At 47.5% G+C, this 22,079-nt stretch overlaps 1 protein-coding gene across 1 annotated transcript in view; it reads right to left on the minus strand.

Annotated features, from left to right (window-relative positions):
- Positions 1 to 22,079, minus strand: part of NAA25 (N-alpha-acetyltransferase 25, NatB auxiliary subunit) — an 893,576-nt gene that overhangs the window by 613,677 nt on the left and 257,820 nt on the right. Inside the window, exon 9 of the mRNA XM_086943077.1 lies at positions 8,766 to 8,855. Within this exon, the coding sequence (XP_086799203.1) occupies positions 8,766 to 8,855 (90 nt within the window). The remainder of the gene's footprint in view (positions 1 to 8,765; positions 8,856 to 22,079) is intronic.

The following is a 22,079-nucleotide window of genomic DNA, read 5'->3' on the forward strand; positions in this document are numbered from 1 at the left end:
GAGGAAGTCACATGGAGCCACTTTTTATTTTTTGTACACCCTTGGGGTGATGACACGTCCCAGTATTGGCTCTTTGAAATATCCGAAGCATGTCTCATCATGCCAGTAATGGGCAAATACAGGCTGTCCTTGTGAGTGAGAGAGAGGGTGTAAAAGAGAAAATCCTGCTCTAGATGTTTCCTATGCAGCTCAACATTATGAAAAGTTGTTGAGCTAGTGAAAAGAAAAGGCATATTCAGGAGGGGAGGGATGAACTGGATGAAAGTCTGGATTGTTAGGAGTAGTGGGATAAGTGCCATACATGTCCCAAGGATCAGGATCCCCTAATGAACTTCCTAAACCCCCATGATCTGTACGCAGTGACCCCTGAGGTGATGCATCAAGTGGGTCATCTGTTGGAGATAGTGGTGGAGGAGAGGAAGGTGGTAATGGAGGAGGTGGTGATGGTGGTAAAGGAGGCGGGGTGGAGGAACATGTTGAGTAGGATTGGCAGCTTTGTCCTTGGTCTTAGGAAGAACGGGGATGACGAACAAGTTACTTACATTCGGTAACAATGTATCTGTAAGAGACATGTTAGTTGTAGATTCCTTACCTTGGAATTTCCCCCAGGCGTCAGACTGGATCCAGAGATTTTTCTTAGCAGTACCCCTGCGCGTCAGTAGGTGCTGTTGGTTGACGCTGTGTCAGCGCCATGGTCGCCGGGATGACGTTGCATTGCCTACTTAGACGCCGCCCCTGCGCATTGACAAATTCTTACACGACCTTCCATGCCAGAAGCGCAGAGCCATGCAAGACAATCATCACTGGTGCGCCACAACCAGGGCCCCGTAAGGGAGTCTCTATCTCTAGAAGTCAGTCCGCAGAGCAGGGTGGATGGTTGGGGCGGTAGAGAATCTACAACTAAACTATATATCTTACAGATCATCATTATCAAAGGTAAATAACTTATCTGAAAGAGCCAGTTAGTTGTAAATTCCTTATCTCAGAATAGATACCCCAGCAATACCATCCCTGGAGGAGGGCCTGCAAACCAAGTTCAGACTAAAATGTTTCGGAGGACCGAACGGCCAAAATAGCTGTCCCTCCAGACCTGGCTGTCCTGTCAGTAATATCTAGTAAACGTGTGCAGTTTGTTTTTGTCCTGAAAAGTTCTTTGGAAGTCACGAGATAGGCGACTCCTACTTTGGACCATATCACGCATTGGCATTGGCTCTATCCTCAGATTGTTTTTCGCCATTAGGGAAATGGAGTTTTGCAAGAAAAGGAAGGATGTCCATGTAAGCTGTATCTAATTAAGATAATACTGGAACAGACAAGGGTAGCCGGGGAGGCAGGTGGGGGTGTGTAACTCTGCAGCTCTACATGCCAAGAACAGATGCATACTGGTAAGTAGCATTTTCCGTTCAAGGCATATGAGCTGCAGATTACACACTGTGCATAGATTGTATAGCGGTACCCATTCTTAGCGGCGACCACCCCTATCTGGTGCAGTAGTTTGAAATAATGTTTTGAGAACAGCCTGGCCCACAGTAGCTTGTTGCTTGGTTTGGACATCTACACAATAGTGTTTTGTGAATGTATGCGATGTAGACCATGTAGCTGCTCTGCAGAGTTCATCTAGGGGAATGTTCCCTAAAAAGGCCATTGAAGCCCTTATTTTCTTTGTAGAATGGGCTTTAGGAGGAACAGATAACGTATGTTTAGCTTTGTGGTAGCAAATCTGTATGCATTTGACAATCCATCTAGCTATACCAGATTTTGATATGGGATTACCCTTGTGTGGTGGTGAGAAAGACACAAAAAGTTGTTTGGTCTTACGAAAGGGTTGTGTTCTCTCAATGTAGTAGAGCAATGCTCTTTTGACATCTAGGGTATGAAGAGCTCTTTCTGCTACTGTTTGTGGCTGCGAGAAGAAAACGGGCAGTTCCACAGATTGATTGAGGTGGAAGGGAGAAATTACCTTGGGCAGGAATTTTGGATTACTACGGAGAACGACCTTATTATGATGCATTTGCAAGAAAGGTTCTTGAATGGTTAGTGCTTGTAGTTCACCAACTCTCCGTAGAGAAGTAATAGCTACTAGGAACGCAACCTTCCATGTTTAAAAATTGTAGGTCACATTTATGTAAAGGTTCAAAGGGAGGTCCCATTATCCGTGTGAGAACAATGTTCAAATTCCACACTGGTGAAGGTGGTACTCTGGGAGGAATTATTCTATTAAGGCCTTCCATGAAGGCTTTAATAGCAGGCACTCTGAACAGAGATAGATGCTGATGGTTTTGAAGATATGCTGCAGTGGCCCCAAGATTTAGTCTAATAGTTGTGTATGCTAAATTACATCTTTGGAGGGTGTAGTAAGTTTCCTATGATGTGTTGAATAGACACGTCTAGGGGATTAATATTGTTGTTGTGACAATATATTACAATGCGTTTCTACTTAGCTGCATAGCATGCTCTAGTGGTTGGACATCTAGCTTCTTTTATGACATTCATGCAGTCTGGAGGAAGGTTAAGATATCCACATTCTAGGATTTCAGGAGCCAGATCTCAAGGTTGAGCTGAGCTGGGTCCGGGTGCCTGATCGCTCCACGGTTCTGTGTTAAAAAGCGTGGAGACCGGTATTGTTTTTGGTGCGGTACTACAGACAGTTGTAGCAGTGTGGTGTACCAGGCTGTCTGGCCCACGTTGGAGCAAATAGGATGAGGGCCAGAGAATGCTGCTGTAGTTTGCGTACTACTAGTGTCATGAATGGCAGAGGTGGAGAAGCGAACGCAAATTTGTCTGACCAGTTGACCCATATCGCATTGCCTTTCGACAGTGGGTGTGGATATCTAGCTGCAAAGCTTGGGCATTTGGCATTTGTGGGTGGCAAAGAGGTCTATCTGAGGTTGTCCCCACATCTAAAAGAATGGTTGAAGAACTTGCAGATGAAGTTCCCACTCGTGGATCTGTTGTGTCTGATGACTTAACAGGTCTGCTATGGTATTTTGTACTCCTGGGACATGCTGGGCTAAGAGGATGCAGGGAGTGTGTTACGCTCGGTTTCTGCATGTAATACATGGCTGTCACGTTGTCCGTGCGGACTAACACAGCTTTGTTTGATACTTGCCCTTGGAAAGCCTTCAGTGCTAGGAATATAGCTAGTAACTCCAGGTGATTGATGTGGAGTAACTTTTGTTGCGGTGTCCACCTGCCTTGCATGGTGTGTTGCAGTAGGTGGGGTCCCCAGCCGGAGAGCGATGCGTCCGCTGTCAAGACTATTTGAGGAACTGGCCCTAGGAACGGTCGCCCTTTGGAAAGGTTTTTGGTGTTCCACCACTGCAGAGACCGACGAGTCCGACCGTCTACTAACACTAAGTCTGTTAATTGACCTTGAGCCTGGATCTATTGACGTGATAAGCACTCTTGTAGAGGACACATTTGAAGTCTTGCATGGGGCACTATGAAAATGCAAGAGGCCATCATCCTGATCAGCTGCATGAACACTCGTGCTGGAAGGGAGTGTTGTGGCTGAAACTTTGTGAGAAGAGTTTGCATGCTGGCTATCCTTACTGGAGTGGGATAAGCTAGCACTGTTGAGGTGTTTGTTGTGGCACCGAGGTACTGTTGTACTTTGGATGGTTGCAGATGAAACTTGGTGTGGTTTATTGTGAATCCCAAGTTGTGGATCAGTTAGATCGTGGCATGAGTGTGTTCCACACACTGGTTGTATGAGCTGGCTTTTATGAGCCAGTCGTCGAGGTACGGGAAGACCTGGATAGGCTGTCAGTGTAAATGTGCTCCCACTACTGCTAGGCAATTGGTGAATACTCTTGGTGCTGTTGTGAGTCCAAATGGGGATACTTTGAATTGATAGTGCTGCCAGTCTATTACAAATCTGAGATACTTCCTGTGAGCTTTGTGAATGGGAATGTGGAAGTATGTGCCTTGGCATTAGAGTAGCAAGGAAGTCGTTTTGTAATAGGAGAGGAAGGACTTGTTGGACTGTGACCATGTGAAAATGGTCTGACTGTATGTATATCTTTAGCGGTCTGAGGTCTAGAATAGGCCTTAGAGAGCCGTCCTTCTTTGGGATAAGAAAGTATAGGGAGTAATCCCCCTTGTTTAGTTGGTGCAGAGGAACTGGTTCTATTGCACTTTTTTTCTAGCAAAGATATTACTTCTTGCTTTAATAGTGATAGATGGTCTTGTGTCGCTGTTTGGGGGGGTAGATGTTAGTTCTAGACAGTTACCTGACTGAATAATTTGTCACACCCACCTGTCTGATGTGATGTCGGTCCAGGCAGGAAGGAATTGTTGCAGTCTTCGCCCCCCACAGGAGTGGAATGGTGGGGGGGAAGGGGAGGAAAGTCATTGGGTAGGGGTGGAGGCAGAGCGGTAGTTGTTGGTTTTGCCTCTGCCTTTGTTGTTGTTACCCCTGTAACCCCCTGTTTGGTAGCCCTTAGTGAATGTAGATTGGCTAGGAGTCTTGTAGGAAGTGGAGGGGCTTTCGGAGGAGTAGCCTCTTGCGTTGCCTCTATATGATGAGACGAAAAGAACGTCTGGGAGCTTGCAGCTGCAAGACTCCCATAGATTTAGCTGTGTCGGTGTCTTTTTTCATTTTCTCTAAAGATACAGCGACATTAGGGCCAAATAAGTGTTTCTCATCAAATGCCTGATTGAGGATGGAATTTTGTACCTCCGGTTCAAAACCTGAAATACATAGCTAGGCATGCCTACGCAAAAGGACACTAGTATTGATTGCCCTTGAGGCAGTATCTGCAGCATCTAGGGCACAACGGATGGAAGTATTAGTGATATTTTTACCTTCTTGTATAAGTTCATTGGCCCTATTTTTAGATTTGTCTGGTAGATGCTGCATTATGGACTCCAGTTCATCATAATGTGCCCTGTCATATCTTGCCAATAGCGTTTCGGTATTGGCAATGCGCCATATGTTAGCTGCCTGTCATGCTGTTAATTTGCCGGAGGAGTCAAGGAGTTTAGATTCCTTGTCTGGTGGCGAGGCCTCACCTGATGTTTGTGAATTGGCACGTTTACGTGCATTAGAAACTACTAAGGAATCTAGGGGAGCTGGGCCTCTAATGTAAGCTGGATCTGTAGGGGAAGATTTGTATTTTTTTTCAATGCGGGGGTTGAGGACTCAAGCCCTGACAGGATCTTTAAAGACCTCTGTTGCATGCTTAAAGACCCCCTTAAGCATTGGCAGAATGGCACTGGACCTTTGTGTATTGTCAAACGTGTCCAATAAGAAATCGTCCTCCACAGTGTGTGTGCAAATCGACCCCATGGTATTGGGCAATCCTCTGGATTAGAAGGTTAAAACCTGTAGTGTCCTCTGGGGGGGGGGGGGGCAGCGGGGGGGGGATATACATCGTCTTGAGGGACGTAAGGCACATCAGGGGTGTTATAATCATCCCATGGATTAGGTGACTGAGGGGGACTATCGTTCCCTACTGGTTCATAAGCACCCCCACCTGTGTCATCAGAGTCTGTCTACATCATCAGTGTTAGGGCATGGTGTAGGAGAATGATGTGGTGGAGGAGGTGGAAGAGTATGGGGAAGTAGAGAAGGGACCCTTAATGGAGAGGTTGCACGGTCTCTTCTTCGGAGGAGGAGGAGGAGGAGGAGGTGCAGGGGCCTCTAGTGGTTTCTTCTTTAGCTAAGAGATAGTTGTCCAGTCTTAGGATCCTTTACAAGAGTCTTTTGAGTAGGATCTGGTAGAAAAGGCCCTTCTGTAGATGGCAAGTCCTTCGGTTCCGGAGGTTTTTTCGACACAGATTCGGTAGCTAGTCTAGGGTCTTTTGACTTAGAACTGTGACCTTTTGCAATGTCTTTAACTGGAACATGTTTTTTCAGTTCCGTGGGTTTTTTTGGTTCCAAAGCGTGGGAGTCGGGACCTTTAGGTAGTTTTTTACTCGGCTCAGAGCGCGGTTTTGATATTGATGAGCCGGTGCCTGACTTCAGCGCCAAGTGCTTAGGTGTCGAAGCAGCAGTCGGAGTGGATGAGGAAGATGGCTTCTTTTTCTGTGTAGGATCGACACCGGGAATAGGCTGACTCGAGCCCGAGCTGCCTGAAGGCTTAGTAGGCTTCTTTGCCGAGCCAGAGGTCGGGGCGTGGGAAGCAGTCTGTCGGTGTGCACCTGGGCCCTAAGGTGAGGGTGTGACCGAAGCCTTTTTGGAGGGTGTCGAGGAAGGGTCGGGGTCGACGTTCTTACTTACGACCCGCTGAGCTGGAGTGATGTCCTCGACGTCTGAGTCTTCGGCATCAGAGGAGCTGGCGCTTATTTTGGCCCTCTGCTGTTCTGGCACGTCGACGCCCTCTTGGAAGATGTAGTCCAGGATCGATGCTGACTAGCGAGCCATTGTTCTTCGAGCTAGTCTGTCCCGAATTGTCTTCTTGTAGTAGAAGGAGGCACAAGCGGAACAGTCTTTGGCCTCGTGTTCTGGTGAGAGGCAACGGTTACACACCTCATGTAGATCGGTGTGGGGAAACATCGATCTACAGTGAGGACACCTCTTGAATGGCGTCCTTTCCATGAGCCAGAGAGTAAGGCCTAGGTAGGCCCAGTGGCCTTCATCGACGAACGGAATCGAAGACTTCGAAGTGGTTAAGAGTCGAGGGGGACCGCGATCGAAACAATACCGTCAAACTGGGTAAGGATTGCACGCCGAAGGAAAATCCAAACTGGAGCGCTCAACACACATCCGAGCTCGATGGCGGAAAAAAAACAATCTGAATATGGAGATGATGCCCATGCGCAATATGGTCCACCTATCTCATGACATCCAAAGAACTTTTCAGGACAAAAACAAACTGCAAACATCCGGGCCCAACACTAGGTGGCGATCTATGCACAGTGTGTAATCTGCAGTTCATTTGCCTTGAACATATGTGAACTGGAAAAGCCTCCCACTGATGGAATATCTCCTTAGTTGTTTTGTTCTCTCCTGTTCATGACTTGCTAGGGTATACGTCTGAAAAAAGACCACTGAACAAACTTACCCCTGAAACATTAAAAGTAGTAATTCCAACTACCCTAGAAGAACTTTATTTCACTTCTAGCAGACTGTCTGGTAAATAGTTATGACAAACTACATGACTGAGTGGAAACAGCCTATCAGTACTCAAAAAATACTGGTCACAAAAACCCTATAAATCAATTAGAAGATTACCTACTAAATATCTCTGGGCAGGCCCGGATCGAGCAAACAAAAAATCCATTGCTTTTATTCAACAGAGCTCCAGTGTTGTACACGCAACTGCAAACAAAACCCTTCTAAATATGGATGCGTCAAAACTGGGGCCTTATATTAATGCCCAAAACTAGGAGTAAGGAGGATAGAAAGGAATGGGCTGAAAAAACTTCCAGTGAGATCCAAACCATTTCTGCTCTCTGCGGTTTAAGGTAGTCACAAAGCCAACATGACCATTTAAAACCTTTCATACTCTACTAAGTGGGTTGCATGCCAGGTATTTTTATTGAGCACACATTACCAAGAAGAATCCTCCGCCCCTTTCTTTTTGTGAAAGGAGTCAAGTATGTTCCTGTTAATCAAAGATTACTGACTGAATTAAACTTGTTTGCTCTGAGCCAGAGAACAACACTTGAAAAGAAGAAAACACTGAAAATCTGAAAAATGATGTTTTAATGATTACTTATGATTACTTATTGAACAGTAATCTATAACATGTTTTGGGCTAAATCCACAAATTGTGAAATATGTCCGGCTGCTGGGATTTTGATGTGGAGCAGGTCTATTAAGACTACAATTTTTCAGGCATCACAAAAGATAATGGAAGTCTTGAGTTTTGCAGTCTGCTCAATAAGGTGGGGCACTGGGGAAGGAATGTCTTTTCTCACCCCACCGAAGTGTGTTACTTGGTCCTTGGTTTGAGCTCACCTATACGGCCACTGCTTGTTGAGAATGTACTACTTGGAACATATATGGAAAAGGAAGGTGGCGTATTCTCGAAGCGTGAGAATAGTTACTTGAAATATCAATGAAAAGTGAACCCAAAAAATTGCTACAAGGTGGAGACACTGGAGATGTCATACGAGTGCTTAGTGACATATGGCAGTATATCAGAGGATAAGTATCAAGCCTGCAGCAGTTGTGTTAGCCCAGCATAAGAATATGGAAATTAATTCAACCTGAAAGAAGTACAAAGGATTCTCTCCAAGAGAGCTATATCTACAAGGCAGACAGTTCATTACAGAAGGGATGTGTCAGCCCACATTTGGGAGCAACATAGCAAGCAGGGTCACTAGGCCTCAACTGTGGAGGTTGAGGTAGTTAGACTGATGTGCCAGAGTCCGCCCTACTATTGTTCTACAAGTCAGGCAAAGTATAATGTCTTTAAGCATTTGACTCAGTGGTAGCGACCAATTCTCAGGAAGTTAGTGTGGGGGTGCTCCAGCTCAGAGCTCAACAATGATAACTCAAATGAATTCCCACCCCAGTGCTCATCTTTATAGAAAGAAAAATACTTGAAAGGACTGTACAACAGAATCATACTCAAACAGGATGAAGTTTAGCATGTCTGGGGGTTGATTCAAATAGTGGTGAGCTTTCCCAACTTAGTCTCTGCCTCCCTCAGATCCAGCTCCACTATCGGGTATAAGGAAATAGCACTGTACAATGCCCATTTTATATGGATGAAAACATCAAACTCTTAAAAAGGTAAGCTTGCAATTTATTTTGTGTGCTCAACATTTACCAGTAGTTTTCTTCAAGATGGGAAAACAAGTAAATAACTTACTGCTCTCCTTCTGTAGGTGGATTCCATGATTCATCAATTAGATGAAAGACTGAGTCGAAGTAACTGAGGTAGAACTGCCAGTCATCTGAGCTAGAGCATGACAAGACAGAAGAAAAATCAGCATGATGAAACCAAAGCTACAGCAATACAAGTGAATCGGCTCAGTATATCAAATGGTTATTTCACTAAGTGTATGTGCTCCTTTCAGTACACCCATAAGAAAACAGTTTTTATGTACCTGTGATTGAAGAAACGTACTTTACCATTTCCTAGGGTTCTCCAACAGGAACCAAGGAGACCATATACCATTCAGGGTCTATGGACCACAATAATTATAATTTGGTGAAAACATATGTAGAGTTTTTCAGAATGCAATTCACAGGACCCACCTTGAGGGTGAAAATCCAAGGATCTTTGCTTTAAATTAAGTTCACATAAATAATGGATTTTATGTTTTTATATGCCTGCTAATAAACCCTGGCTTTAGTTTCTCATGCTAAGGTGGCACTCAAGATAAAAAATTATGACATACCTGTAGTTCTGATTCTGCATCATAGGAAACAAGAGATTAATTCCCTGCGGCATGTGTGGACCTGTACCATCTTTATATAAATAGCTCACTTTGAAACAGAATAAAAATCTTTATTCATAAATCTATACGTGAATTTGTTGAGGAAAGCCTAAAAGGCCTCATTTTTCATTAATGTTCTTTAATTATGTTCATAGAACTGCATTGCAGCATTCATATGTGGAAAACAGGAGAACATAAATGTAAAAACTACCGCCTGTAGGGCTTTCATTTAACAGAGAACCTAGGAGGCACATCGTCACATCATGCCGTGTACTGGCAGTTGCATTTGTGATCCAATTCTTGTTTTAACGTCTCGAGTAGAAAACAAAAATATATATATATGACAAGTATTACAACAGCTGTGGAGGTGGTTGGGTCATTTATGACTTCAATGAAAATTTCCTACATGGCAGAATGAGGACAACAAGTATGCAATCTTATTCTGCACCCTAGCATCTTCACTGGTGTTACTAAGCGCTTTAAAAAAGTTAGTAAACTGCTAAATGTTATAATAGATTAATTTCTGATAACTACATATATATGCATTGTTTACAGCTTTTTTTAAAACTTTAAAAGGTTTTTAAGAGTTAAGTGACTATGTGGAAGGATCTCCATGTTGCGGCTTTTCAGATATCTGCAATATGGATATTTCTAAACCATGCTGTGGTAGCAACTTTTCCCCTCGTGGAATAGGCCTGCAGTTTTAGAAGAGACCATTCAAAAATTGATAAGCTAAGGTAAAAGCCAATATTCGTCTTGCAATGGATTTTTTTTTAGGTTGGCAACCCTTGCCTGAAATTACCATAATGGTCTTCTTTTTCTAAATAGAAGCTTAAAACTCTCTTAATATCCAGCAAGTGGAGGGCCTTCTCTGGAGGTGTGGAAGGTTTCTTGAAAATGTTTTGTAATTGTTTGATTCATGTTCTAATCAGATCATATTTTCAGTGAGAATGAAGGATTGCCTTAAAACACTATTTGCATGAGCAACAATAAAAGATTCCATAGCTGGCAAAGCTCGGAGTTCAGACACTTCTTGCTGAAGTAACAGCAATTAAGCAGGCCGCTTTCATGAAAGATGATGCAACATTGCTCTTTGAACAGGCTCTAAAGGGGAGCCCATTCGTTTGCAAATTACAAGGTTGAGTTACAGTGGTGGAAAGGACTTGTTCACAGAAGGGAAGACTGAGTTCAAGAAGTCTTTGAGAACTGGAACTTTAAATAAGCAAGCATTGGAAAAGACAAAAGGTTTAGTCTATACAAGAGCTATTGGCTTTGGCAAGGTGTTTTATCCATGCTGTTCACTAGTGTGGCTGTTGGTCAGCATTGCTAGAAGTTAGTGGTCTTGTGTGAGGTGCGGGTAATTAGGGGTAGAGTGGAATGGGGCAAAGTGGGATAGATTGGCAAAGAGTGGAGAGCGGTAGATCGAGGTACAGTGGGGTAGACTGGAGTGGGGGAGTTGTGTAGATTAACGTGGTAGGTTGGAGTGGGGTGATTGGGTTGGAGTGGGGTACACTCTAGTAGATTGGGGTAGATTGGAGAGGGATATATATTGGGGTAAAGTGTAGTGGGATATACTGGGATAGATTGGAGAGGGGAAGAGTGGAGTGAGATAAGGGCGAGAGTAGGGTGCACTGGAGGGGAATGGGGTAGATTGGGTGGATTACAGTAGGGTGGAGTGGAATGGGGCAGAAGGCGGGAGAGGAGGGCAGAGAGGGGGTACGGAGAGGAGTATATTGGGGAAGGGTAGTTTGGAGCGTATGGGGTTAGATTGGGGTAGAGTGGAGCGAAGTGGGGTGGAGTGGAGTTGGCTAGATTGGAGTGCCAAGAGATTCGGGGGGAAGAGTGGGGTAGATTAGGTTAGAGTTGGGTATATTGGGTGGATTACAGTAGGGTAGATTGGAATAGAGTGAGGCAGGTTGGAGTGGAGCTGATTTGGAGTGGGGTAGATTGGGTGGGGTAGGGTAGATTGGGGTGGAGTGGAGCAGGGTAGATTAGAGGAGTGTGGTAGACAGAAGTGGGGTTGATTGGGTGGATTGGAGTGTGATAGATTGGAGTACATTAGGGATTGTGGTAGATCGGAATGGGGTAGATTGTGGTGGAGTGGGGTAGATTGTGATTGTGAGAAGTTGGCCTGATATATGATGCTCACTAGTTCTAGTGATCACCTTGTATCAGTCTAAACAACCCTTAGGTGATTGGTTGCAAGTCAACCTTATAGACCAGCTATCCTAATGGTAGCATGGACAAAGCAGTCTTAGGCTAAACTCTTTTGGCATGTGAAGCCAGCTGTTTTACCACATATAACCCCTTGAATACAAAGTGAAAGGACACCACACAGGTTGTTTTGAAAATATACAATATATTTATTAATAACAAACACCTCTGAACTCTTTATGAGTTCAGAGGGCTAAGCACATAACAAGACTCTTAAGAAAAATACGTTTAAGTTGCACGATTTACAATGGTGCCCTAGGGGCGCGAGAAACCATATACTAAACAAGTGGTATAAGGAAATCGATAGAAGGAATGGAGCTGTCCAGAGGCTGTAGGATCGCTACAGCCTCTGGACAGGACTCTGGACACTACCCTAACCTTAGGTAAGTAATAGGAGGCCCACGGGACGCGTGTGCAGAGTATGAACTCACACGCGAGATGCGTAACAAAGTCAATGGACAGTACAAATTACGAAAAGGTAAGTATTCGACAGTTCCGACTAGCTAGGACTAAAACGACTGGAAATTTGAACACTAGGAGAGTCCATCTACCCTTGAGCACCGAAATGCTCATGTTACCTCACCCACGGGCTGCGGGTGCATAGGTGTCAAAGTGTGTCGGTTTCTGCGTTGAAGTCTATGGAGCCTTGAAAAAAGATGCTGTAGGCGACCAGGAGGAAGCTGTCCAGAATGATCCAAGAGTGGATCAAGGAAGATGAAGACCTGAAAGCAGAGGGGGCAATGTTCACAGTCACTAGCCAGTGACTGGTGTGGAACCAGGAAGGAACCAGATGCTGTCGTCGCGATCAGGTAAAGAGTGGACGCTTGACTCTGCAGCCACGTGGACCAGGAGGTGTCTTCGACGACCAGGATGGAGGCACGAGCTGTCCCACGCAGGCTCTCGCTGTCGGCGGTGTTGGTTCCGGATTCGGCGTCAACAGGCCTTGGCAAACGCAACCCACGCGGTGAATGGAAAAGGCGTCTGGTGCGGTCCAGGAGGGTCCGGGGTGCTTCTCCTTTGCAGGGAAGCAAGGGCCAGTCTGGAGCAACCAGACAAGCGGTGTATATTTCGTGGATCGTCGTCTAGGAGGCCACTAGCCAGCCGGCAAGTGACCAGACAACGCGTCGAGCAGCAATCAAGCAAAAGGGCCCCACGCAGATCTCGTGGATGCTGGAGGGCTGATCTGTGCAGGGGCTGCTCGGGGCTGGGGCTTCTCAATCCCCAAAGCACTTCGTTGAGGATGCCTCTGAAGTCGTGCTGGAAGCGAAGTGCAGTTTCTTCAAGATGGACGGTCCCACGTGTCTCGTCGCACCCACGGAAACAGCTAGAGGACTTGGTTCCGAAAGCTGCAGACAGGCTCAGCTCATGCCAGAGCACTATCTCACATAATTCCAAGCACTCTGCCTCCAGGATTGTTAAGGCCTGCCATAGGAGTGACTTATAGGAGTATATGTGTCCATTTTAGGTTTAGATATAGGTATACTATATCTAAAGCAAAGGGTGATTACACCTCCTTGCCCCAGCTGATTGATCAGCCAATTGTGTCAAAATTGGATGGCCAACCAGGGTGGCATAATACATGCTGCAGCCCCTGGTAGACCTTGGGTTTACTTATGCCCTGGGTACCTTTGGTACACTGTACAAGGACTTACAAGAGTGACCCAATACCAATTGGTAAATGCACCTAAAGTACATGGATGTCAATTTAGAGAGAACAGCTAGGCTGTGGGTCTGATTAGCAGGCCCACAGCCAAGGAAAGTCGTAAACCAGTGAAGCAAAAAGAAAAAATCTGGGGTGACCATAGGATTGCAGACCCTACTTTCCTACAGTGATGGAGAGGAGTTGGACAGATTGCAGTGGAATTTGGAGTTCAGTGGAATAAATTGGACTGAGGTAGACTTGGGTGTATTAGAGTGGAGGGGGTAGACTGGGGTGGGGTTGGCTACATTGAAGTGGAGTGGGTAGCTTGGTGCAGAATGTGGTAGACTTAAGCAGAGTGCCGTAGATTTAGGTGGAGTGGGGTGGGGTAGAGCGGGTGGGGTTGCTTGGGTTAGATTGAGTGGGGTATATCAGGGTAGAGTGGAGTGGGATAGATTGGAGTGGAGAAGACTGGATCGGAGTGGATTGGAGTAGATTGGAGTTAGGTGGGGTAGACTGATTTGGGGTGGGGTAAATTGGGGAGGGGTAAATTGGTGTGTAGTATACTGGGTAGAATATGGTAGTGTGGATTGGGGTAAGCAGGAGTGTCGTGGACCGAGTGGCATAGATTGGAATGGCATGGAGTCGAGTGGTGTGCCGTGTGAGTGTGTCTTCGAGAGGAGATGCATAGAGTGGAGCTGCATGTCGTAGAATGGAGTGGAACAGAGTGGAAGGGGGCGTGGAGTGGAGTATGCATGGTGTGGTAGCGCACAGCCATTACAGACAACACATTTTCACATGAAATGACCACTACATTGGCACCGAAATATGGTTTTATTGCACATAAAATGATAATGGGTGCAAATGTCATTACCTTGTGTACGGATGTATTTTGATCGTATTCAAATATTTGATTCCACCACATTTCAGAATTACGAAAAAGTGTGCTCCATCCGATATATTGTGAAATTGCAGCACAGTTCATTGGGTAATGCTTTTGCATTATTTATATTGTTGTCAGCTAGTAAAAAAAACGTCCTACACACTCTCCTCTTACTTAGGTAATCAACAGGAGTGTCACAAACCCTTCGACTTTGAAGTCAGAAAAAGAAACATCAAGCTCCAGATTTAAAGGTCTGTTCACAGAAAGCGAGTTTGTGGACAGCAAACAAGGGTTGGGTAACGGGAGCGACAAACTAAAGCTTAACAGCCGAAAACAAATAAGTTAGCAAAAAGAAAATGCCATACATCGGGGTCGTGGAGTGTAAACGCTGCGGAGATTACCGTAGATATAAATATTCATCTTTAAATCAATGTTAAAGGTAGCAGAAGACATCCATAGACAAATAACAGTTCCCCATGATACGGAACAATCGTTTTGCAATATAAATGCAGAAAATGAACCATTATTGTATTGGGCTGGCTTAGTATATGGTGCTCACTTATGTAAGTGCAGCACCCTGCACTAATCCAGACAACCCTTATGGTGATTTTAGTGGTCTTAGACAACCTTAGAAAGCGCTCTAAGTGGTAGCTGTGGAGAACAGCCTTCAGGCTTGGTCCTGAAGGAGTGTTAAGCAGCTTGTCTTACCAGATCATAATCTTATTGGTATAGATTAATTGAAAAAGAACCAGACAGTATTTATAAAAATAGTTATTTATTTATTTTAAGACACTCACTAACACATACAAATATCTCCTATCCCTAAATATACACAAAGCACACAAAACTTTGCACATAAAACAGGTGAGTAGCACGAATACACAGTGGTCGCCAGGGGGGAGACCATACCACATACTAAAATAGAGGGATACAAATTGCGACTCCATTCAAGACTGTACCCAGAGGATGTCGAAAAGCTGGGGAACCAAGACACCAGCCGAGGTAAGCAACCAGGAACCCCATGGAGGCCTTGTGCAGTGTGGGAACATGACTGCTGGCACAATTCAAGACAATTGGTAAGTCACGGTTGCAATTTGAAAGTAGTAATCTTCCCAGTGGACCCTGAAGAAACCAGTGAAAAATAGAAGATTTAAGAGCCACCCCACCCATGGATACCCCAGGAACCAGGATACCTACACCAGGGAAGCCGGGTTCATAGGTGCGAAGCGGCGTCAGAAAGCACCGTCGAAATCAATGGAGGACTTCAGGAAGATGTCGCTGGCAAAGAAGTGTCTGGTGGAACCCAAAGTTGGATTCAAGATGAGAAGTACCTGCAAGCAGATGGGACAGTCTATGCCACTCGGGAGTGACCAGGAGGTACGGAAGACAAAAATGCAGATTGATGTATGGTGTTGAAGGAGAGTTGCCGGTGACCTTGTAGCTGCAGCTGTGTGGACCAGGCAATGCTGTGGAAGACCAGGAACTGTTCACGAGCTGTCGGACGTCAGATGTTGAAGAGTCGGTGTCCGTCCGGAGCACCAACAAACCTTGGCAACTGCAAACAGCATGGAAAGGCAAAAAGGTGTAGTCTGGATTAGCAAGGTCCAAGTGACTCACCACAAGCAGGGGAGTCAGAGTAGGCTTCGAGCAAACAGTGGAGCCCTCTGGCATCAAAGAAGACCCTCAAGAGGGGCCAGAGGCACTGGAGTTGCAAGAGGACCTTGAGCAGCTCATCAAAGTTGCAGGCCCACAGTACAAGAGATGTGGTGAGGACGAAGATCTTGGTCACAGGAGATGCTTGAGGTGGAAGCTACTTGGAGCCCGAAGATCTGAGGAAGATAACAAACAAGCCTTTGCAACGGCAAGTCGACGCGGTGCACAGGGGTTCGGGTCCTATGGCTTCGACGAGAGATACTGGCCTCAAACCTGGTGAGAAGACCGTGCAGGCCTTGAGGGAAGTGAAGAACCACAACCTGTGTTGCTGAGCCTTTCAGAGTCCGTGGGAGCCCAGGAACAGCAGACCGGTCGGCTTTGTTGCGGTGCCTGCAGATGCAAGGAAGTGACTCCTTCATTTCAAAGGAGATTCATTCAGGTGTCTTGGATGTCCACAGGCCTCAAGAGGATGCTCTATGGAGCACAGGCACAGATGCTACAGCAGACTTGCAGAACGACGAGACCTGGAGCAGCAGAAGTCTTCCCGGTTGCAGTCTCTGTGCCCAGAGCAAGTCCAGCGTGTGCAGACAGTCGAAGAAGTGGTGTCTTGTCCCGCTACGAATATAGGAACTGTAAGAAGGTGGCTCTGTGTATACTGGACCAAAGTAAGGTACTGTGTGAGCAGAGTCCAGAGTCCCCAGAGGTTTGGCAGAGGCTAAAGTTAGATATAACCTTACTCTCTAAAGTGGTAGTTTGGTCGAGCAGTAAGGCAGTGTCAGAGGCTTTTGTTGTACGCACTCAGTCAGCAAATGGTCTCACACACTCAAGAACTGAACTCTAGGCATATTATTTTGTATCAAAAGATATAGTTGCTTTATTTTAGAACCAACAAGGTATCAAAATATACTTTCTCAGAATGAGTTACTTTAGTTAAATACCTTTCAAATAGGCAATAGACTTTTTAATTACAATAGTTACAGTGTGTTGCAATAGGCAACACAATTTCAAACACTATGCAACATTCAGCTCAATGGGAATTTCTAGTTAAATGCAATTAGTTACTTTGTAGATTACTTTTCTAACCCCAGGACTGGATCCTAGATTCAGTCCTGAGACATGTCCTGTAAATAGTTAAGTAAACGCGTTTTGGTTACAGTAGTTTAAGGAATATTATTGTATTTTAAAACTTAACATTTTTCACATAGAATCACCAATATTATCCTATGGGAGGAAATTCACTTAGCAGGTAAGTAGTGTTATGATTACTTTTTCTTACTCGGTGCTGGATCCTGGATCCAGCACTGGTGCATCTCCTGTAAACAGTTGAAAGAATGTGTTTAAGTCAAACAGGCGATTTTTAAGGAATATTTGTAGTTTCTGAAAATCAACACTTTTCTGGTGAAAAACAGACAATTGGTTCCTATGGAAGGAAATTCAAGTTACTGGTGGGTACGGTTAAAATTACTTTTCAGGGTCCGTGCTGGGCTAAAAGATAACAAAGGGGATGGTGGACGGAGTGTGTAGGAGAGTAGGGTCTGCAATCCTATGATCACCCAGATTTTTTGCTTTTGTTTCACTGGTTTACGACTTTCTCTGGCTGTGGGCCTGCTAATCAGACCCACAGCCTGGCTGTTCTCTTTCTAAATTACGATATGTGCCCTAGGTGCATTTACCAATTGGTACTGGGCCACCTTATCAGACCCCGTAACGCAGGGCATAGGTGTACCCAGGGCCGCCAGGGGCTGAAGCATGTATTATGCCACCCCTGGCTGGCCTCCTAAATTTGACACAACTGGCTGCACGACAGCTGGGGCGAAGCCGTGTAACCACCCTTCGCTTTAGGTATAGTAGCTCTATATCTAACCATACAATGGACACCCGAGTTCCTATCAGTCACTCCTATGGCAGGCCTTAACAATCCTGAAGGCAGAGTGCGTGGGCTCGTGTGAGCTAGGTTCAGGCCCGAGCCGAGCCCGGTTGCAGCTTGCGGAATCAAGACCCAATGGCTGTTCCATGATAACGCGTAACATAACGGTAACTCCGGTGTCGCGTTATCCAGGCATGTCAAGTAAGGTGTCATACGAATCGGGGTGCTGCCCTCTCACCAATTCTGGCGATGAGGTTAGCATCCCACCCTTCTAGAGGGACACGACATGCACGTAACTGTGAACCCCGGTTAAAGTTAACTGAAGCCTCAGCTCCACAAAATGGATGCTGCCACCACAGACACGAGTCTGACCTCCTGCTGCTGGGAGTCCTTCCAGCGAGGAGCACTTGGACAAAGGGTTTCCCGTCGAGGGCGGTGTTCGCACCGTCCCAGACAGGGTTTGTGTATTCTGGGTAGGTAGGGCTTTGGCGAGAAGGTGACTGCGGAGTGGCACCCCGGTGCTCACTACGCATCTGCCGGTTGGAACCAGTTCCAGGGGCGACAGCCCTGGCCTGGGGAAAGTCCGGCAGGGGAGAGGGGTGTAACTACCCCCCTTCCTGGTCCCACCCTTAGGGCAGGACCTAGTCATGTACCCACCCCTTTCTTTAGAATAAAGACCGGAGCGGGGACCCTTCCAAATTAGATCATCTTTGATTCAAGAACTACTTTCTACGAAAGGACATTCAAGACTCTTCTCAAGATTTCTCCCTTGTGACTAAGGAGTAGTCACCCTGCATCAGCGGGCACCAACTAAGAACTCTGCGGTTTGCTGTAAGTCCTTCCTCAAGGAATCCGACGGCCCAGCTCGACGAGAACCGGCTTCCCTGGCACCTCTGACCTCTACCCACGTCATCAGCTCAGCTGTGATCTGTGGGTGCGACGAGACCTCGAGGGACCGGCCATCATCAGAACCTGCACGCTCTTAACGCCAGCACGACCATCGAGGTAACTCTCTGGTGAGTGCTCTGGGGTCCGAGAAGCCCCGACCCTGAGCCGCTCCAGCACCGAAGTGCAGTCTCCCAGTATCTCCACGATCTGCGTGGGGCCCTTCTGCTCGCTGCTCAGCACGTTGTCTGGTCACTAGCCGCTGGCTTGTGCCCTTCTGTGACGACATCCGAGAATCATCACTGCTGGTCTGGTTGCTCCAGACTGGCCCTTGCTTCCATCTTTGCGAGAAGCACCCCGGACCCTCCTGGTCCACTCAAGACGCCATCTTAGGCCCACCACGTGGCCCTGAGAACTGCCAAGGCTTGTTGCCCCATCCTGGGCCCAGCGACGCCGACAGCATCATCCTTCGTGGGACAGCTCGCACCTCCGCCGTGGTCGCCGACAACGCCTCCTGGTCCGTGAGACTGCAGAGCCTAGCGTCGCCCACTCACCTGGTCGAGGTGACGGCCAACCGGTGCCTTCCTGGTACCCTCTGACTACTGGCTAGTAGTACGAACTTGGTCCCCTCTGCTTTCAGGTTTCTTCAATCTCCGATCCAGGCTTGGATCTCTACGAACTATTCAGCACTGGTCGCCGGCCAGCAACTCCTTTTCTTCCGGCTCCTGGCTCGTCAGCGAAGACCCCGACGCCTGTAAGACTTGTGCAGCCGCAGCCCTCGTGGCTAGGTAACTCGGCATTTCGGTGCCCGCATAGCCTCCTTACTCTAGGGTCCCGAGTCCCTCGCTTCCGACTTGCCTTATCGGGTCCGCCCGAGACCTTAATCTTTCCGTGTCCTCGGACACTTGTTTTAATTGTGCACTTGAAGTATTTGCTAAAGAGATTTGGTTTGTGCTTAGTACCCTGTCCTCATAAAGAGTACAGGGCTGTTGTGATTCTTAATAAATATACTGTTTATTTTCATAACACTTGTGTGGTGTCCTTTCACTGGGTGTTCAAGGGGTACATGTGTGGTAAACAGCTGGCTTAACACGCCCTCTCGAGTCTTTAGCCTTAGACTGCTCGTATCCACGCTACTAGGATAGCTGGTCTATAGGTTGACTTACAACCAAACACCATAAGGGTCGTTGGAACGATACATAGCGGTCGCTAGAATAGCGAACGTTGCATATCGGGCCAACTTCTCACAGAGTGCTTGAGCAAATCAAGCACTCCCCCCACAGTCAACTGATCAGGGGTTCATCCATCATTTTTTAGTCCCTCCACCACCCCAGTTTAGAACTTGCCATATGCAAATCAGTCTGACCCTGTGCCTCATGGGAACAGTCCACCGAGCTTCCAAGCCATGTCTTCCCTGGACCGGAAAGATCCTCATCAGCCAGGCTATCTTGAATCCAGTGGTAGAGTGAGCAAGGGATCCACGTCTGGGCATACCCTGCCAACTCCGGGTGAACAAAGCAATATCAAAGGGGATGATGGACGGAGTGCTTGAGCAAATCAAGCACTCACCCCCAGTCAACTGATCTGCCCGAAACCGGTCCTAGGATGCATGTTTCCAGTCCCGGGAGGACCTGGCTTGGCAGTTCGGGCTGGACTGTTCTCATGGGGCACAGGGTCAAGACTGATTTGCATATGGCTGGGTTCGAGCTGGAATGGCATGGTGAGCAAAAAAACGATGGATTTAGGCCCAGATCTCTGTACTGGGGTGAATGTATGACATTGTTCTGCATTCTGCCCATCACCTGTTGTGTTTCGGCTAAAAGTGCAGAGTGGGATGCTTTGCGGTTCCTGGCTGGCACCATGGGTATTGCTGTTTGAGCAGAGCCACCGCTCGTGGGAGTCCCAGTCTCTAAGAGGGTCAAGGCAGGAAGGTCCTCCGGGGTTCTTGAGGTTGCTGTCCGCAGGAGACGCCGGGATTTAGCAGGAGCAGGTTAAAGGATCAAAAGGCCTGTAGGGCTGGGGCCAAGTCAGTTGGTGTTGTCCTCTTGTTAGCAGCTGCACGGCAGGTCTTTTTCTTCTTCGTCTTCTTTCATGGGGCCGTTTGATAGAAGAATTGCTCTTCTCTTGGCGTCAACTGAGGCGTCGAGTGACGCCGGCCGATTCCGGACCGAGGGAGGGACCGGGGACGACTATGTCCTGGGGCGGCATCGGGGGCGACCCCCTGGGGGTCGGCGCCGGCGGAGGGGGGGTCGTAAGGTCGACCAGCGGCGGCCCGGATCTGGACCTGGATCCGGTGGGGCCCTGTGGCGTCAGGACCGGAGTCCGCGCCGGGACCGAAGCACCCGGCCCGCTTGGGCTCCCAGTCTGGGCCGCAGGGCCCGAAGGCGCCACAGCGGGACCCGACGGAGAAGAGAGCGACCTCATGGCCATGAGGAAGGCATCGATCTCCGGCGTCTCGTTCAGCCCAGGGACTGGCGGGTATGGAGCTGGCGGCGGAGCCGCATGGGCAGTGTTGCCCGAACCCCCGGCCGCATCACGCGAGCGTCGGAAGAGCGACGCCGTCTCTTCGACTTCTTGTGCCTCTTACCTGAGGACTTGGTGCCCGACGAATGGTGTTGACTCGCCGAACTTCGATGACTGTTGCCCCGCGACCAGTCCTTCGACCTCCTCCTCGACTTGTACCGTGAACAGCGCAGGACTGACTGCCGTAGCTTGAGGCGCTTACGGGACCTCTCCCGCCTAGCCTTCGACGTCAAGGCCCGGCAGTGGGGGCACATGTCCTCATGGTCGGCCCCAAGGCAATACAGGCACCGGCGGTGGGGGTCGGTAACCGACATCAGTCTGTTGCAATCGGCACAGGGTTTGAACCCGGGCATCCCTACTGGCACCGATAGTCCTTATGACTCGAAACAGGATCAAAAAGATCGAAAAAGTTAGTCAAAAAGTGACTAAGCAGTACTGCTTTTTCCAGATCTGCGCTTGCTGGCGCGGAAAAAAAGAAGAAATGACATCCGTGCGCGAGGGCGGTGTCTAAGTACTCCAACGCCATCCCGGCGCCGACGATAGATGCCGAACCGCAGACGACGCCTACCGATGCGCAGGGGTACTGCTACGCAAAACTTTCCGGATCAAGTCTGACGCCTGGGGATATTCTAAGGGAAGAAATCTAACACTAGCTACTGTTCTTATAGATATATCGTTACCGAAGGTAAGTAACTTGTGCTTTGGGGAAGGAACACAGGCCCTGGGCACCGGATTGGCAGGAGCCCAGGGTACACTCAGTCAAAGCATATCTGCAATTCAGCAAAAAGAACAAGTTACTTACCTTCGGTAACGATATATCTGTAAGAAACATTAGTTAGTGTTAGATTCCTTACCTTAGAATATCCCCAGGCGTCAGTCTGGATCCGGAAACTTTTGCGTAGCAGTACCCTTGCGCGTCGGTAGGCGTCGTCTGCAGGCGTCCCCTGCGGCTCCGCGTCAGTCGTCGGCGTCGTGCGCCGTGATGACGTCGCTGGAGTACATAGACGCCGCCTCCGCGCGCTGACGTCAGTTCTTTGCACACAGCTTTTCCGCGCCAGAAGACGCAGAGCCATGAGAGA

This window comes from Lissotriton vulgaris, chromosome 11 (assembly GCF_964263255.1).
Source record: "Lissotriton vulgaris chromosome 11, aLisVul1.2, whole genome shotgun sequence".
NCBI classification, from domain to species: Eukaryota; Metazoa; Chordata; class Amphibia; order Caudata; family Salamandridae; genus Lissotriton; species Lissotriton vulgaris.